At 25.5% G+C, this 15,234-nt stretch overlaps 1 protein-coding gene across 1 annotated transcript in view; it reads left to right on the top strand.

Annotated features, from left to right (window-relative positions):
- LOC129966221 (titin-like) overlaps positions 1 to 15,234 on the top strand; it is a 203,573-nt gene that overhangs the window by 111,395 nt on the left and 76,944 nt on the right. The window contains exon 2 of the mRNA XM_056080635.1: positions 11,230 to 11,353. Within this exon, the coding sequence (XP_055936610.1) occupies positions 11,230 to 11,353 (124 nt within the window). The remainder of the gene's footprint in view (positions 1 to 11,229; positions 11,354 to 15,234) is intronic.

Raw genomic sequence — 15,234 nt, 5'->3', positions numbered from 1 at the left:
AAGATCTCTGATGCGATAATGGTTAAAGTAGCATCAAAAAGATATATATTTTAAAAAATTAATATATATGTAATTTTAAAAGGCAACAAGGACTTTTGTTTCTAATCATTCTTTTAACCTCAGAAGTTTTGAATAAAAAAAGTAGCTAACAATACATTTCAAAAGATTTGTTAACACCAATAAATTAGATATTGTTTAAATTGGTATTATGTAAAGTAAAAATTATTTGTACAAATCAACAAATTTTACTTTTTGCCACCATATTAATATAACAAACAACATTTTTACATCCTTTCCTCCAAGATTTTTTTCTTTATTTATTTATAAGTAATTAACTTTCAGCTGATTGGTGCAAAAAAACTGTGAAGAATATGTAAATTCAACAGAAACATTGTTCCAAATGAGGCATTTTTTAAAATACGCACACGCACAAAAAACGTAATCCCGAAGATTTACATTAATTTACCGCAAACTTCGGTCATCTTATTCGCATCCATAAAAATGCAAATATGAGTATTTTGTCTTTAATGGAATTAAACTTTCCCTCTTTTTCACAAAATTCTTTTTAAAGATAGAGAAGATAAAGAGTTTATATGCAGATTTATGTAAAGCATCACCTCCTTAATAACAAGTTTTTTTTTCCTTTCCTCGAAAGAAACATGATAAAATTTACAAAAAAAGTAAGAAAAAGAAAATATTTTCGCAATTTAAAAAGTGAATTGAAATATTGAAATCGTTACTAGTCAAAATCGTTGGAATCAACTTGCTTGTGCTGAAATGAAATGAACAGAAAGAAAAATTGTTAGGTTCACATTTTTCATTTTGATTTGAAATACATTCAACATTTTTAAACGATGCTGGAAAATTCGCTTTTTCTGTTAATTTGAAATATTTTTTATTAATCAAAATAAAACTGCGATGCAAATGAAATCTATCTTTTTTCCAAGTGAAAGCTTATATTTATTTTTCAGCTTTTGTGTTAATGCTAGTTGGTTTCAATAAAAGGTTTTGAGTGATTTCTTTAAAAAGTAGCAAAATGATTTAACTAAAAAACAACGTAATTCAATGCTAAAATTAATGAGGCTTCTCAATCCTTAAATACCTGATTAAAAAATATTTTAAAATCTTTTTTTCATCGTTTTCCTGAATAAATCAAAAGAAATAAAGTTTTAAAAATTACAATAGTGTTTTTAGTGTTTTAGTACAATTTCATTTAGTATAACCTCAATTTATTTATGTTTTTTTCATCAACGTTTGTACTGCAGTGTACATCTTGTAAATTAATTTATCAATATTTTCAGAGAATGTCTTATTGGTATTTGAGCTTCAATCATATAGTATTTTAGATGACCAAATTAGATATGTTACTCAAGACAACAAGACTTCAAGACAACTTGAAGATTAAGAAAGATTCAAAGAAAATCATACATTTATATCCAAAATTTTTTGAAACTTCAATCAAATATGTAGTTACGTGCCTCTGTAAATGACGGTGGTAATGATGTTTAAACTGTTGATGAATTTCTCAAAATAAATGTTTTGAATAACATCAAATTAACTTCATGAATAGAGGAAATACAGTTTTCAAGAAAATAAAAATTAAATACACACGCTTAAAATGAGAGGAAGAAAAAGCGGTAATATGTTTATCGAGTTTACTTATGAAATTAATCCTTTTAAGAATGTTATTCTGTAGAGAATTTTTCCTTGTTATAAAACAATATTTACTGAACATAATTAAAAATTGTATTTATACATACAAAAACTGATTTCTCGTTACTTCAGAAACTAAAAAAATCTTTTCTTTAATTTTTTTATTAATAAATGATAAATACTCTTTTTTTCCAACATTTCATAATTTTTTTATGATATAACAACTTGAGATGTTACTCTTAAAAATATATATATATATAACGTAATAATTATTTAAGTAAATATTATAAGAGAGAAAACGCTTGAAAATTTTGAAAATTTCGTTGTTTTTTTCTTACTAAGGTTTTTAATTACTCTTAATATAATTTTTGTATTGTTACAAAAGAAAAGAAATCTGTAAGCAGAAAGAATTTCAAATATAAACATTTACTGATAATAAGAAACAAGTTGGTTTTGATGATATAATATCAAACTAAAGTACTTACTTGTTTCAGCTTTTTTAATAATTATTTCCCCTCTTCTAATCAAATAATTGAAAATAAAAAATCCTTAACCATGCATTTATAAAGATATTTCAGACTCTTGCCTTAAATGCAGAGGTTTTATACTGTTTAATGTTGCTAGGCCATTTGCTCCAATTAATCTTTACGAAAAAAATCGCATGGACACAATATAATATTTAGGATATAATTCAAGTTTCGCAGAAAAAAGAAATAAAGTAAAATTTCCAAATTAAAATATTTCATTAAATTTAGAATTTAACGAAATTTAAAGAAAGTAATAATACTAAAAACACATAAATTATGGAAACAAATGTATAATATTCATTCAGTACATGATAAGATTTTATATAAAATAACAGAATTTTATTTGCAAAGAATGCTAGTTTGAAGACCCATTTTAATTTTAGTAAATAAATTGCATAGTACCATTAAAATTTTAAACAGTAAATTATTAAACTAAATTCAACATTTCTTTCTGAATAATTTGTCAATTATTCAGAAGTGTTTGATTCTGATCTGTCAAATTTGCTATATTCTTTAATAAATTATGAATAACTATTATGCAGATTAGACAGATTAATTAAAATTCTAATTTCTATTTTCAAAAAGTATTTACCCATCTTTCTATGCCGTAGAAAAGTGTAGATTAATCACAAGAAATTTGGAATATACTTTCCAAGATTGTGGACTATCATTATCAGTTATCTTATTAAGTCATGAAAATACCCATTTTTAACTTCTGGCTTATAATGTTGTTTAACTCTCTAGTTCCATTACACATCTTTTGGATAGCTTTATACCCATTCGAGTAGGCTGAATTGGTGTGGGTTTTTCATATCTTGTTCGGAGGACCTTACATTAATTTGGGTAAAATGGTCTACGTGGATTTTTCGAATCCTGTTTGGAGAGACTTATACCTATCAATATAAGCTGGGTGGTTCGGTTTGGGTTTTCCACATCCTTTTTGGTGGACCTTAAACAAATTTGGGAAAGCTGTGTCGGTGTGGGTTTTCTAAATTCTATTTGGAAGTAATGATTTTGTCTCATTTCATATAGGAATGCATAGAAGTCCTAAGGAGTGTAAGCATGCTTTTTGCCGTTAAAATTAATAACTTTTTCAATTATAAATTTACATATAATAATTTGTAATTCAATTAGGTAGACATGTAAATTGCAAACAAAGAGTTTAAATGAAGTTAAGACTTTAGTATTTATTATTAAGCTAACAATCATCAATTCAAAATTCTAACTAACAAATTTACAATTATTACTCTAACCAGACTACCATTGATAGCTTAGTGGCCAAATGACAATGGCTTAGCAGATACAATGACCTCTCATTCGTTGCTACTCTAGTACACACGTGACCTCAGCACATTCGAGTGTATAACCTGGAATACGATAAAAGTCGACAGTTGGGAGTGAATGTGATTGATGATGTTTAAGGCACGCTGAGGTGACATATCAGTGCAACGTTAAGATTTATCGCCAGAAAAGTGCTGTGGTTGATATTTGCTGTGAGGAGTGTATCTCAGAATTCATAATGTAGGGCTCTTCCGTGTAGCTATATTTAACAGCAATTTTGTATATATTTAGTTAGCCATTTTGGAGTAATTTTTCGAAACATAAATCAGTAATCGGACTTCTTTTGTTTTGAATGAAAGATTAGTGAACTACATCGTAATGCTTTTGGAGCGAGCAACACTGAAATGAATTACATTATATTATTTGATTATATAAATATGCTATGAATATTGCTGTGAGGAGTGTATCTCAGAATTCATAATGTAGGGCTCTTCCGTGTAGCTATATTTAACAGCAATTTTGTATATATTTAGTTAGCCATTTTGGAGTAATTTTTCGAAACATAAATCAGTAATCGGACTTCTTTTGTTTTGAATGAAAGATTAGTGAACTACATCGTAATGCTTTTGGCGCGAGCAACACTGAAATGAATTACATTATATTATTTGATTATATAAATATGCTATGAATATTGCTGTGAGGAGTGTATCTCAGAATTCATAATGTAGGGCTCTTCCGTGTAGCTATATTTAACAGCAATTTTGTATATATTTAGTTAGCCATTTTGGAGTAATTTTTCGAAACATAAATCAGTAATCGGACTTCTTTTGTTTTGAATGAAAGATTTGTGAACTACATCGTAATGCTTTTGGCGCGAGCAACACTGAAATGAATTACATTATATTATTTGATTATATAAATATGCTATGAATACCATGAATTATTAGAATAATAATATTATTAATTATATAAATTTTGAATTTTATAAATTGTACTATTTTGACGTTATTTATAAATAACGCTTCATTTCAGTGAAAAAGTAAAAACAACGTTTTGGATACGATGTGTATAACCATCAATTAATAATACCATCATATGCATTTTTAATTGTATAAATATAAATAATAATAAATTATTATTTATATTTATTATTAATATTTATATTATAAATTATTATTAATATTTATTATTAATATTTATTATTAATTTTTATATTATAAATTATTATTATTTATATTGTAAATTATTATTATTTAACGTATTTATTAACGTATTTATATTTATTATTATTATTATTTATAATTTATATTATAAAATCTAAATAGTTGCATTAATTGCTGTTTATATGCACAAACAGCAATTAATAACAGCAATTAATGCAATTATTTATATTTATCTTTTTTTTATGTAATTAGATTTCTGTAATATTTTCAAATCGTATTTCCTAAAAAGAAATCTTAATTCGAATAATTTAAGGGAAATAAAAATGATTTTGAGTAAATATTATTTATTTTAAATTATTTATGGTTTGCATATAGAAAAGTCATTGTTAATTGACAGTAACAGTAACATATGAAATTGCATATATATATGTTATTTCACTATACCATATGGAAGGAATTCTAACAGTTTTCAGCATATATATTCATTAGTATATTGTATAAATTTAAAAGTAATTCAAGGAAATATATGAATGGAGCGCGATGTGAAATAATTGCTTTCTGTTGAAGCAGAATATTGTATCGTAATACAAATATTTTTAATATCTCTGCTTTTTCAATTAAAAATATGTGGATATCAAAAGTCAAGAAAAGCAGTCACAGAAAAAAACAGTCGAATAACCAATAATTAAAACCGAGAAAAGTAATTAATTCTCATCTATTATTTACCAAAATATCTCATGAAATTCGGTGCAGTTCATGTTAATATTATGATAAAATTTTCTAATAAATTTTTAAAATTCTGAATCTTGTTGAAAGTGAAAAATGGTAGAAATATTTTTTAAATAATGCATAAGTAAATCTAAAAAGTAAATTTCGGTTATCAACTATTGAATGCTCGGAACTGTTAAAATGCATGACTTTTATTAGTCATAAATGAATATGGTTAAGAAATAAAATATCAAACTAATTTTGCCTTTTTGTAATTATATGATGATTAGAAGATATATAATCTGTCAATAAAAAAAATGCATATTAATGTATGTATAAGCATGCATGTATGTATGTAAATGCATAAATAAAGTACTAGAAAAATAGTTCATATAAAATTGCTTTTTAAATATGCTTATATGTAAAGTAATCTCACAGATAAATCATAGAAATATTCTAAAAGATTTAAATGAGATTCGAAATTCGAGTTCAGAGCATCTTAATACGGCAATGTTTCAGGCATAATTTATGTATTTTTATTTAATTCCTAATTACTTATATAACAATACAATATACATACGAAAACAAAAGAAAAATCTTAATTACTATCAGTACCGCAAATGTGTGAATAAATACCTTGATTAAGCAATATAAAGTATCGTTGTAATACATATTTAAAAATTCATTAAAATTATAAAAAAAAAAATTGTGCATTTTTTAGAATTTTGTAGTAGTAAAAAAATGAGTTTTGTGCAATAATATAATGGTATTAAAACACAGATTTTAATTAATTTCTAATTAAAAATACAATTAAGATTTTACAAACTCCTATATTAATCAATATCTATTACTAAGGAAGTAATTACGGACGAAATTCGATAGCTGGAGGTAAATGGTCTGTCCTGCACAGTGTTTAGGTTTTTTTTAATCATCTATGTAATATCACGCATGTCACCATTTATAGATAACTTGATGCTAACCTATGAATATTATAATGCTAAAGGAATATTATTTAGACTGTTTAATCTGCTGATATATAAAATTCACATTAAATATATGCTTTGGTATGCTTTCAAAAATTGCCACAATATATTAATTCCACAATTAAATCTAAAGTTAACGAAGAAAAAGAATCGTCTTTAGAGAAAAAGAGCGGAAAAATAAAGCTAATACAATTAAATGAAAAACCAATTCTACTCCAAATCTTGATTTGCCTAATACAAACATCAAGCATCAAGATAAAATCCACGACTTAATATGTGCAACCTATGGTTACATAAAGGTAGACTTTTCGAAAGTGTACAGGCAGAAGATATATGTGACGTGGAGTAATAGGGTCAGAGGATAGTCGTCGACATATCCCAAGGGGACACTAAAGGAGAAGGACAATAATTCCATTTCATTGCGACCGATCTTAGGAAAAATGAAACGAACAAAATGCTGGGCGGTCTGCGGCTGATAAGAGAGAGCTGCCTGAAAATCTATTTTTCCATCAACGATGTTATTCCTATAATGTCTGGTCTGGTTCCATTCCACTCTTAAAGATTTATTGGACGTCTCCGAAAGATATATCATGAAAGTTTCCGTATTTACTTTGGATTAAAGTTTTCGTAACGACAAATAAAACTTTCTGATGAAATTACAAACAGGTGAATGTCTTGTGTTATTGATTTTGAGTTTGATTTAAGGCTATCAAGTTTAAAAACATGTTTTTTAGCGCTTTATGGATCTGGAATTATTGAAATTTTCTGGCTTTTGAACTAGAGGTATTTGGGGAGAGACCTCATATAGTTTTGAATTATGACCAAATGATGAACACATCACATAAAGAAAAAATCCGTTAGCTTTCATGAAGGTTAAAATGTGCTTTTTAGAAAAAGAAAAATCGTTTCATGGATTCTCCACTATTTATATTTTATAGCATTAACTTAATGAGTCAGGTCATGAACCGTCGTCAGAGGATGAAGGTTCTTCTTCAGCAGTCAACACAGCAATTCATTTGTTAATGATTCTGAAGGTTAAAGCATACAATTTTGAAGAAATTAAATGGCACTTTATAGGTCGGCCATCCATCATTTATATTCCAATTTTTAAAAATTAGTTTATTTTAGAAGAGGTCTTAGAGTTTTGATCCATAATCAGGCGATGAAGATATATAAGGTTTCACATATGAAAGTTAAAATGTGATTTCAGGAAAAAGATAGGTTTTCCTTTATGGATCTTCCACTATTTATATTTTATGACATTAGTAAGAGATGTATTTCTGGAAGACCTCATAATTTTGAGCCTTTGCTGAAGGATTCCACTACCAAAGACATCGACTCAAAATCCATTTGGAATGCTCAGACACTTGTTTTTAATGAAAACGAATGATATATGATAGGTAATATATTATTCCCTATTCAATGGCTTCAAAAAAGAGGCTTATTTTAGAGGAGTTCTCAGAGTTTTGACTTATGATCAGGCTATTATGACATTATATAAGACCTAAGGTCTGAAGGTTAAAATGTTATTTAAAGTAAATGATTGTTTTTTATGGTCCCTCAATTTTTTATATTTAATGGCATTAATAAGAGAGTATTTTGGAAGAGTTCTTATAGTCTTGAGAATTTGTTGACGGATAAAACCACCACCTATGATATGAACTGAAAAATCCATTCATAAAAATTTTTAGCATTCATAACCCTTTAGTTTAAGTTTATGAATGTTAAAATACGTGTTTTTGAGAAAAATGATTGATATTTTATGGCCCTTCCATTAAAAAGAGTTCTGAGAGTTTTTGGCCTCAATCAGATAATGGGGCTTTACTTAAGATGAAGACTATTAACTTATTTGTGTTAAAGTTACTATAGATTGATATATTTCTAATAAAAAATTATTGCATGGACGGTACATTGTTTACATTTATAGCTTTAACAAGAGAGATATTTTGGAAGGAATTCTTTCTCATTCGTACTAAGCCTTTAGCAGATGAAGACGACAATGTCAAACAACATTCTAATCTTCCGTGCCACGGGAAGGAGGAATCTTGAACCGTGACTGCAGACAATGATGTGAGTCAGGGTCAGATAAACGGTGGTTTCATGCGATTTCGACGATTTAATGACGTCGTTTCGACGATTTTATGGGAATCAGGGTCAAATAACATTAAAAAATCTAATTTCATACTTGTTCCCTTCCGAGTCTTAAGATGAGCTTATCTTGCATGGTTATTGCTTCCCAAATTCGTGGAGAATTTTTGCATTTGGAAGCTACGTAATGAAATATAATATTTTTATCATTTAGTACTCAATTTTGCGCATTAAATTAGAATATAAATTTCCTAAATGCGTTATTACTCCCCTTATATTATTCAGAAAATATAAATAATAAAAAATTCATTTGAAGCTAAAACTATTTATAATGAAATTAATATAATTCCAAATATAAATTATATTATTCATTCCAGAATGATTTAATGTTCTTAACAGATTAATAAATAAAAGAGATATATTTAAAGGCAAAACGTTTCTTTAAAATGTGACTAATTAAAAAAAATGATGTGAATCCAGAATTAAATAATAAGAAATATCTAATATAATGCTCATACTTTCATTCTTTTTTTGTTTTTGTTTGGACAGAATCTAATGTTAGCCGACAAATGACGTTTTATTATATAAATTAATATCGTGCACTTAATTTCATAAACGTCAAATGCTTTAAAGATTCTTTAGCGTTATAATTTTTAATAAGAAAAATTCTAGCATGGAATTTTACTTATTAAAATAACATTTTGTCCTTGCTAGAAAAAAAAATTACTACACATACAAGTTATTACATTTTCTCAAAAATTATTACACACACAAAAATAAAACAATTCTCACATTTCTGTTTCTTTTAGAACTAACATTTCATTTCATATTTAAGTAATTCCCCATAAGTTTTCCAAAAATGGCAAGCTTGCAGCAAAAAGCAGTTTCTCTGCAATTTCAGCAAAACTGAAAGTTTCGAAATAAGCGAAAAAAATATAAAGTTCAGGATGGAATGACATGACTCCTAACCCTTATGTTCCCAAATTTCGGTTCCCCAAATCAACTGTTAGAGTTACATTAAAAAAAAATTATGACAAAAATAAAGTCTATAAGTAGAACACAAGCTTATGCAATGATGGTGAGACAAATTTTTGTAATAACCTGAAGCAAATGCTGAATATTGTACAGTTGCTGAATATTTTACAGTTGCTCAATATTGTACAGTTGCTCAATATTGTACAGCCAATTTAGAAATTCTATATTGCTAATGCAATAACATATTCTGTAGAAAATAATAACATGTCATATTGGAAAGAAATATAGCGTACATTATTGTGGAAGTTTTGCATTTTATATTTCTCTATTTGGAACTGTATATTACCCATTTCTTAAATTTTATATTGTGGCAATATTTGAAACTTGTATCACAAAAATTATTGTGTTGCCAATTTTTTTACCTCTAAATTTTAATGTGATATAACAAGAATATTTAAACAATACCTGCTATTCAAAATAAAAATGCAATAATCTTCTATGTCGAGCTTGAAGATTCCCAGAAAAATCCGATGTATAGATTTTCATATATGTGTATTAAGTATACATAATAATTAATTAATACATATCAAAAACTTTTCATATGCATTAAACTATATTAAGAATTTTTTTTATCATTTTATTACAACAATTTAACATTTTGATAAGCTTTATTGATCTTATAAAAATTTTAAGATTTAAATTCTTCCCATTTTCTTCCAACATTTTCTTAAGTTTTAATAATTAAATCAATAACAATATCAAAATTTAAAAAAAATTGCTGATACCATACATGTCAGAATTTCATATTTTTCTTTCCAAATTTTTCTTTTTCTTTCTGCTTCTATATCTTTAATTAAAGTAAACTTTTCTTTCACGCATAAAGTTTTCTGTTAAGAGACTCAATATTCGACTCAAATTTTAAAATTAAATTGAATGTAAAATAAAAAAGAACCCATACAAATTAGGAAGGGAATTCATATATAAAATAAAACCGAAAATAGAATATGATTATATCAATGAGCGGTTATTACTATTTTTTAAACTATTTCTGCACTTCTGAGAATTTCTGTTTTGCATTAATAATAAATCAATAAAACAGCTTTTTTCTTAAATATTTTTATATTGGTTTTTTATAAACAAGATGGGTGTTTGTTTCCTGGCTGCAATAAACATGCATAATTTTAAATGCAAAAGTTGATGTTCGACATATAGAAATTTTAATCGAAATAAATAAATTATTTTTATATTGCAATTCCAAGTAGCTAGAAAAAAATTCGATAAATAGAAAACTGCAATGTATGGAAATTTCAATGCCTGTTTTTACTCTATTAAAGTTTATCATGTTCCATCCATGAAGCAAATTTACCAATTATTTATTCATATACTCAATTTTCACTTACAAATAAAGTTGAAAATACGCAGTAGTCTAATATCTTTAACAGCCTGATGTCTAATATTAGGCTGTTTAAATATGCACTGAGATATTTGTCTTTCTAAAAAAGAAATTCTTGCATTTCACATTCAGTGTAAGGATGGAACTTTCATATATTCTGACATTTGCTTATATGTTTTATTCATTGCAATTTTCTTTGATGAATTTGTTTAAAACTTTAGCAATTTCATTTCATATAATTCACCTGATAAGAAAAGATTTTTGGAACAATAAAAAATTTACTTTAGTAAAATTTCTAATTTATTTTAAAATAAATGAAATATATATAGTAAGAACATAAAAAAAGTTTTTTAAAATGTTCAAAACATTATTTTCTATAATTGCTTTATAACTGAATAATTTGATTTTGACTAATAAAAAAATATATTTAATTAATGTAAATTTATATTTCTTTTTAGAGAAGAGCAAGAAAAAGTTGTTGACAAGTGCAGTTTGTGCCATAATTATCCCAAAGAATGTGCGTGTGTAGAGTGTGGAGCCCATACTTGTAAAAAATGTTCCAAAGCTATACCATCAGGAAAGGTAATCACAAATATGCTATTACTTTTTGATATGCTTTATATTTTATTATGAAATGCAAACAGTCTATATGAAGCGAAAATAAAAAATAACATAAAATGAAATTATTTAACTTTTTATATAATGATTAATGTTATAATGAATTAAAATAAAAATGATCAGATTTGAACATATTTTCCTATTAAAAGTTTTGCGATGTTACTTAATAAAATTTTTGGATTGCGGAGAAGCAAAAATTTCTCCTTTCATTATTTTGACTCATTTTAGCACCTTTTTTTAGATTTGAAAACACTTTTGGCTACAATTCTTTTTATCAGTCAATATAATGAAAATATGTTATAAATATAATTTTTGTGTTTAACTCATTTGAAAACTGTTTATTCTGAACTAATATTTTCATATTTTATTATAAAATGTAAATAGTTTTTATGAAATGAAAATGAAAAAAATATAATATGAAATTATTCATGATTTTTATTTCATGATTAATGTTTCGGTGAATTGAATTAAAAAGATCAGATTTGAGTATATTTTCTTATTAAAGGTTTTTTTGAAGATACTTATGAAAATTTTTGGAATATTGAAAACCAGAAATTTCTCCAAATTTAGTAATTTCCTTTTGGCGTCATTTTTTAGATTTGAATACACTTTTACCTGCAATTCTTTTCATGCGTCAATATAGTGAAAATATGTTCTAACATATAAATTTTGTGTTAAATTCATTGAAAATTTTTTATTATGCATTAATGTATAGTATATAATATGCAATTGAAAATTTTTTAAACGTCCTTTTTTTCTGAAACTTTATATTTTATATAAAATTGTTTTAGTTTTAAATTCCATGACGTTACATTACAAATTGACAAAAATATTTTACGTTAAGCAAGTTTGTAACTCTGCTATAATTTCGATGCTATATTCAATGTATTTATCTAAATAATTTATGTCACAATTTTCTGTAATTCGTTGTTTGAAGAAGTCTACAATAATAATTTAATATTTATTTGTGTAATTATTATTGCAATTTAAAAGAAGAGGAGCTGGAATTAAAGAAATGGAAGAATCTAAGCTCTAATTGTTTTAAATTTTGCGAAGCTACATTAAAAATGGGCTAAAATATTTTACATTAAGCAAGTTTATAATTCTTCTTTAAAATCAAATCTATATTCAGTATTATTTAAATATTTTATGTCACAATTTTCTATGATTCGTCATTTGAAGACGTTTACATCTTTACATGCTGAAATTCTTTTTCGAAACTTTGACCATTTTATTCCGGTATTCTTTTTTGAAAAATTCCAAAAAAAAGGAAATTATTTTCATATCCCCTAGTGAAATTTAAAAGAAAAGAAACTGGAATTAAAGGAATGGAAAAATCTAAGCTCTATTTATTTTAAATTCTGCGACGCTACATTAAAAATGGGCTAAAATATTTTACATTAAGCAAGTTTATAATTCTTCTTTAAAATCAAATCTATATTCAGTATTATTTAAATATTTTATGTCACAATTTTCTATGATTCGTCATTTGAAGACGTTTACATCTTTACATGCTGAAATTCTTTTTCGAAACTTTGACCATTTTATTCCGGTATTCTTTTTTGAAAAATTCCAAAAAAAGGAAATTATTTTCATATCCCCTAGTGAAATTTAAAAGAAAAGAAACTGGAATTAAAGGAATGGAAAAATCTAAGCTCTATTTATTTTAAATTCTGCGACGCTACATTAAAAATGGGCTAAAATATTTTACATTAAGCAAGTTTATAATTCTTCTTTAAAATCAAATCTATATTCAGTATTATTTAAATATTTTATGTCACAATTTTCTATGATTCGTCATTTGAAGACGTTTACATCTTTACATGCTGAAATTCTTTTTCGAAACTTTGACCATTTTATTCCGGTATTCTTTTTTGAAAAATTCCAAAAAAAAGGAAATTATTTTCATATCCCCTAGTGAAATTTAAAAGAAAAGAAACTGGAATTAAAGGAATGGAAAAATCTAAGCTCTATTTATTTTAAATTCTGCGACGCTACATTAAAAATGGGCTAAAATATTTTACATTAAGCAAGTTTATAATTCTTCTTTAAAATCAAATCTATATTCAGTATTATTTAAATATTTTATGTCACAATTTTCTATGATTCGTCATTTGAAGACGTTTACATCTTTACATGCTGAAATTCTTTTTCGAAACTTTGACCATTTTATTCCGATATTCTTTTTTGAAAAATTCCAAAAAAAAGGAAATTATTTTCATATCCCCTAGTGAAATTTAAAAGAAAAGAAACTGGAATTAAAGGAATGGAAGAATCCAAGCTCTAAGCTATAATTATATAGGACAGAAATGTGATTACTGTTTTGAAAGCGTCAAAATTGATTTCCCGTCTTTGATGTTGCAGAGTGGAAGTGGATTATATTGAATGTTGTTTTTAAGCAAAAAAAGAAATTTTTAATTAAGGGAGCGTCAAAAAATTACGAAAACTTATTTCAGAGTATTATTCCGTTTGTGTTTGTTCTATTAGAAATATAGAATCTCTAACTGAAAGCGAAAATAAGGATATTTAACCCTTTCTGTCAAATGGTTTTTTAAAATTTTTATTACATGCATCTAAAATCAATATCTGCAGAAATAATTTATGAAGGTTATTTTTTTATGTATTAAGTGATTTTATGTAAGTATGTTTTTAAATAAATGGATGAATAGCAACAATTTCTGCTAGTTTGAAATATATTTTTTAAAGTAAGAGAAATGGTATTATTAATATTTATATAAAATATAACATCAATATTCAGATTTTTGGCAAACGATTCTCTCTCTCTCTCTCTCTCTACATATATATATATATATAAACATGATTTATAATAATTATAATACATATAATTATTATAAATGGCGATATAATAATAATACATGACGATATAATTATAAATAGCAACTATTATTGCTAATTTAAAATATCTGTATCAGTGATTAAGTGGAAAATCAAAATATCAGGAATATGACAAGTATTGTTATTTATACATTTATTTTATAATTTTTTTTAAGTAATAAAATAAATGTATAAATGGCAATTCTTTTTACTAATTTGGTATACTTTTTTCATTAATTAAGCAAGTATGCATTTTTTTAAATGAAATTACTAACAGCAAGTATTTCTGCTAAATTGGAATATCTTTAATATCAATAACATTGACTAAAACTCAGAATTCATAAAAAATACATCACATGACATAGTTCAAGGTAATGCATATTTTAATAGATTCATATGTTTTTTATGTGTGTTGTTTTATTAGTATGTCATTTTATGCTACTGATTCAAGCTAAGACACAGAGGCATTTAAAAAAATGCTCAAGCAACAGATAATGATATATCATAAAACTACTGATGGACTGTTTGTTATATTTGTGGTTTTAATGCTTTTTTGAATAAATGACCTATTCGAGGATTTTTCATCATAATTATAATTTAAATAAATAACATATTTTTAAATAAAAATCATATTTTCAAATTTGAATAAATAATTATATCCTCATGCTGTTGATTTTATCCTTTATATTTGTAAAATTTAATGCACTGAAAGAGGTGACAATGCTCTAAATCAGCCCATAGGGAGAGATTTCAAGTAAGAAAGGTAAAAATATTTTCGGACCACAAATATTCTCGCAGTCCTTTCTTACCTGGGATTTTCCAACGTTCATTTTGAATAAATTACTTCAATAAAACTCACTAAATGACAATTTTTTGTTGCAATTTTTAGTAATCAGCAATAACAATATTTTTCCTACATTTTCTTTCTCCCTATATTTATGTATTCTTATATTTTGGAAAGTATATTTAAGTGGAATTAGTTCGTGCAGGTTTTTTTTTACCTTCCACAT

This window comes from Argiope bruennichi, chromosome 4 (assembly GCF_947563725.1).
Source record: "Argiope bruennichi chromosome 4, qqArgBrue1.1, whole genome shotgun sequence".
Classification (NCBI taxonomy): Eukaryota; Metazoa; Arthropoda; class Arachnida; order Araneae; family Araneidae; genus Argiope; species Argiope bruennichi.
Note: the sequence above shows the minus strand (reverse complement) of the source record. Positions and strands in the feature narration are given on the sequence as shown.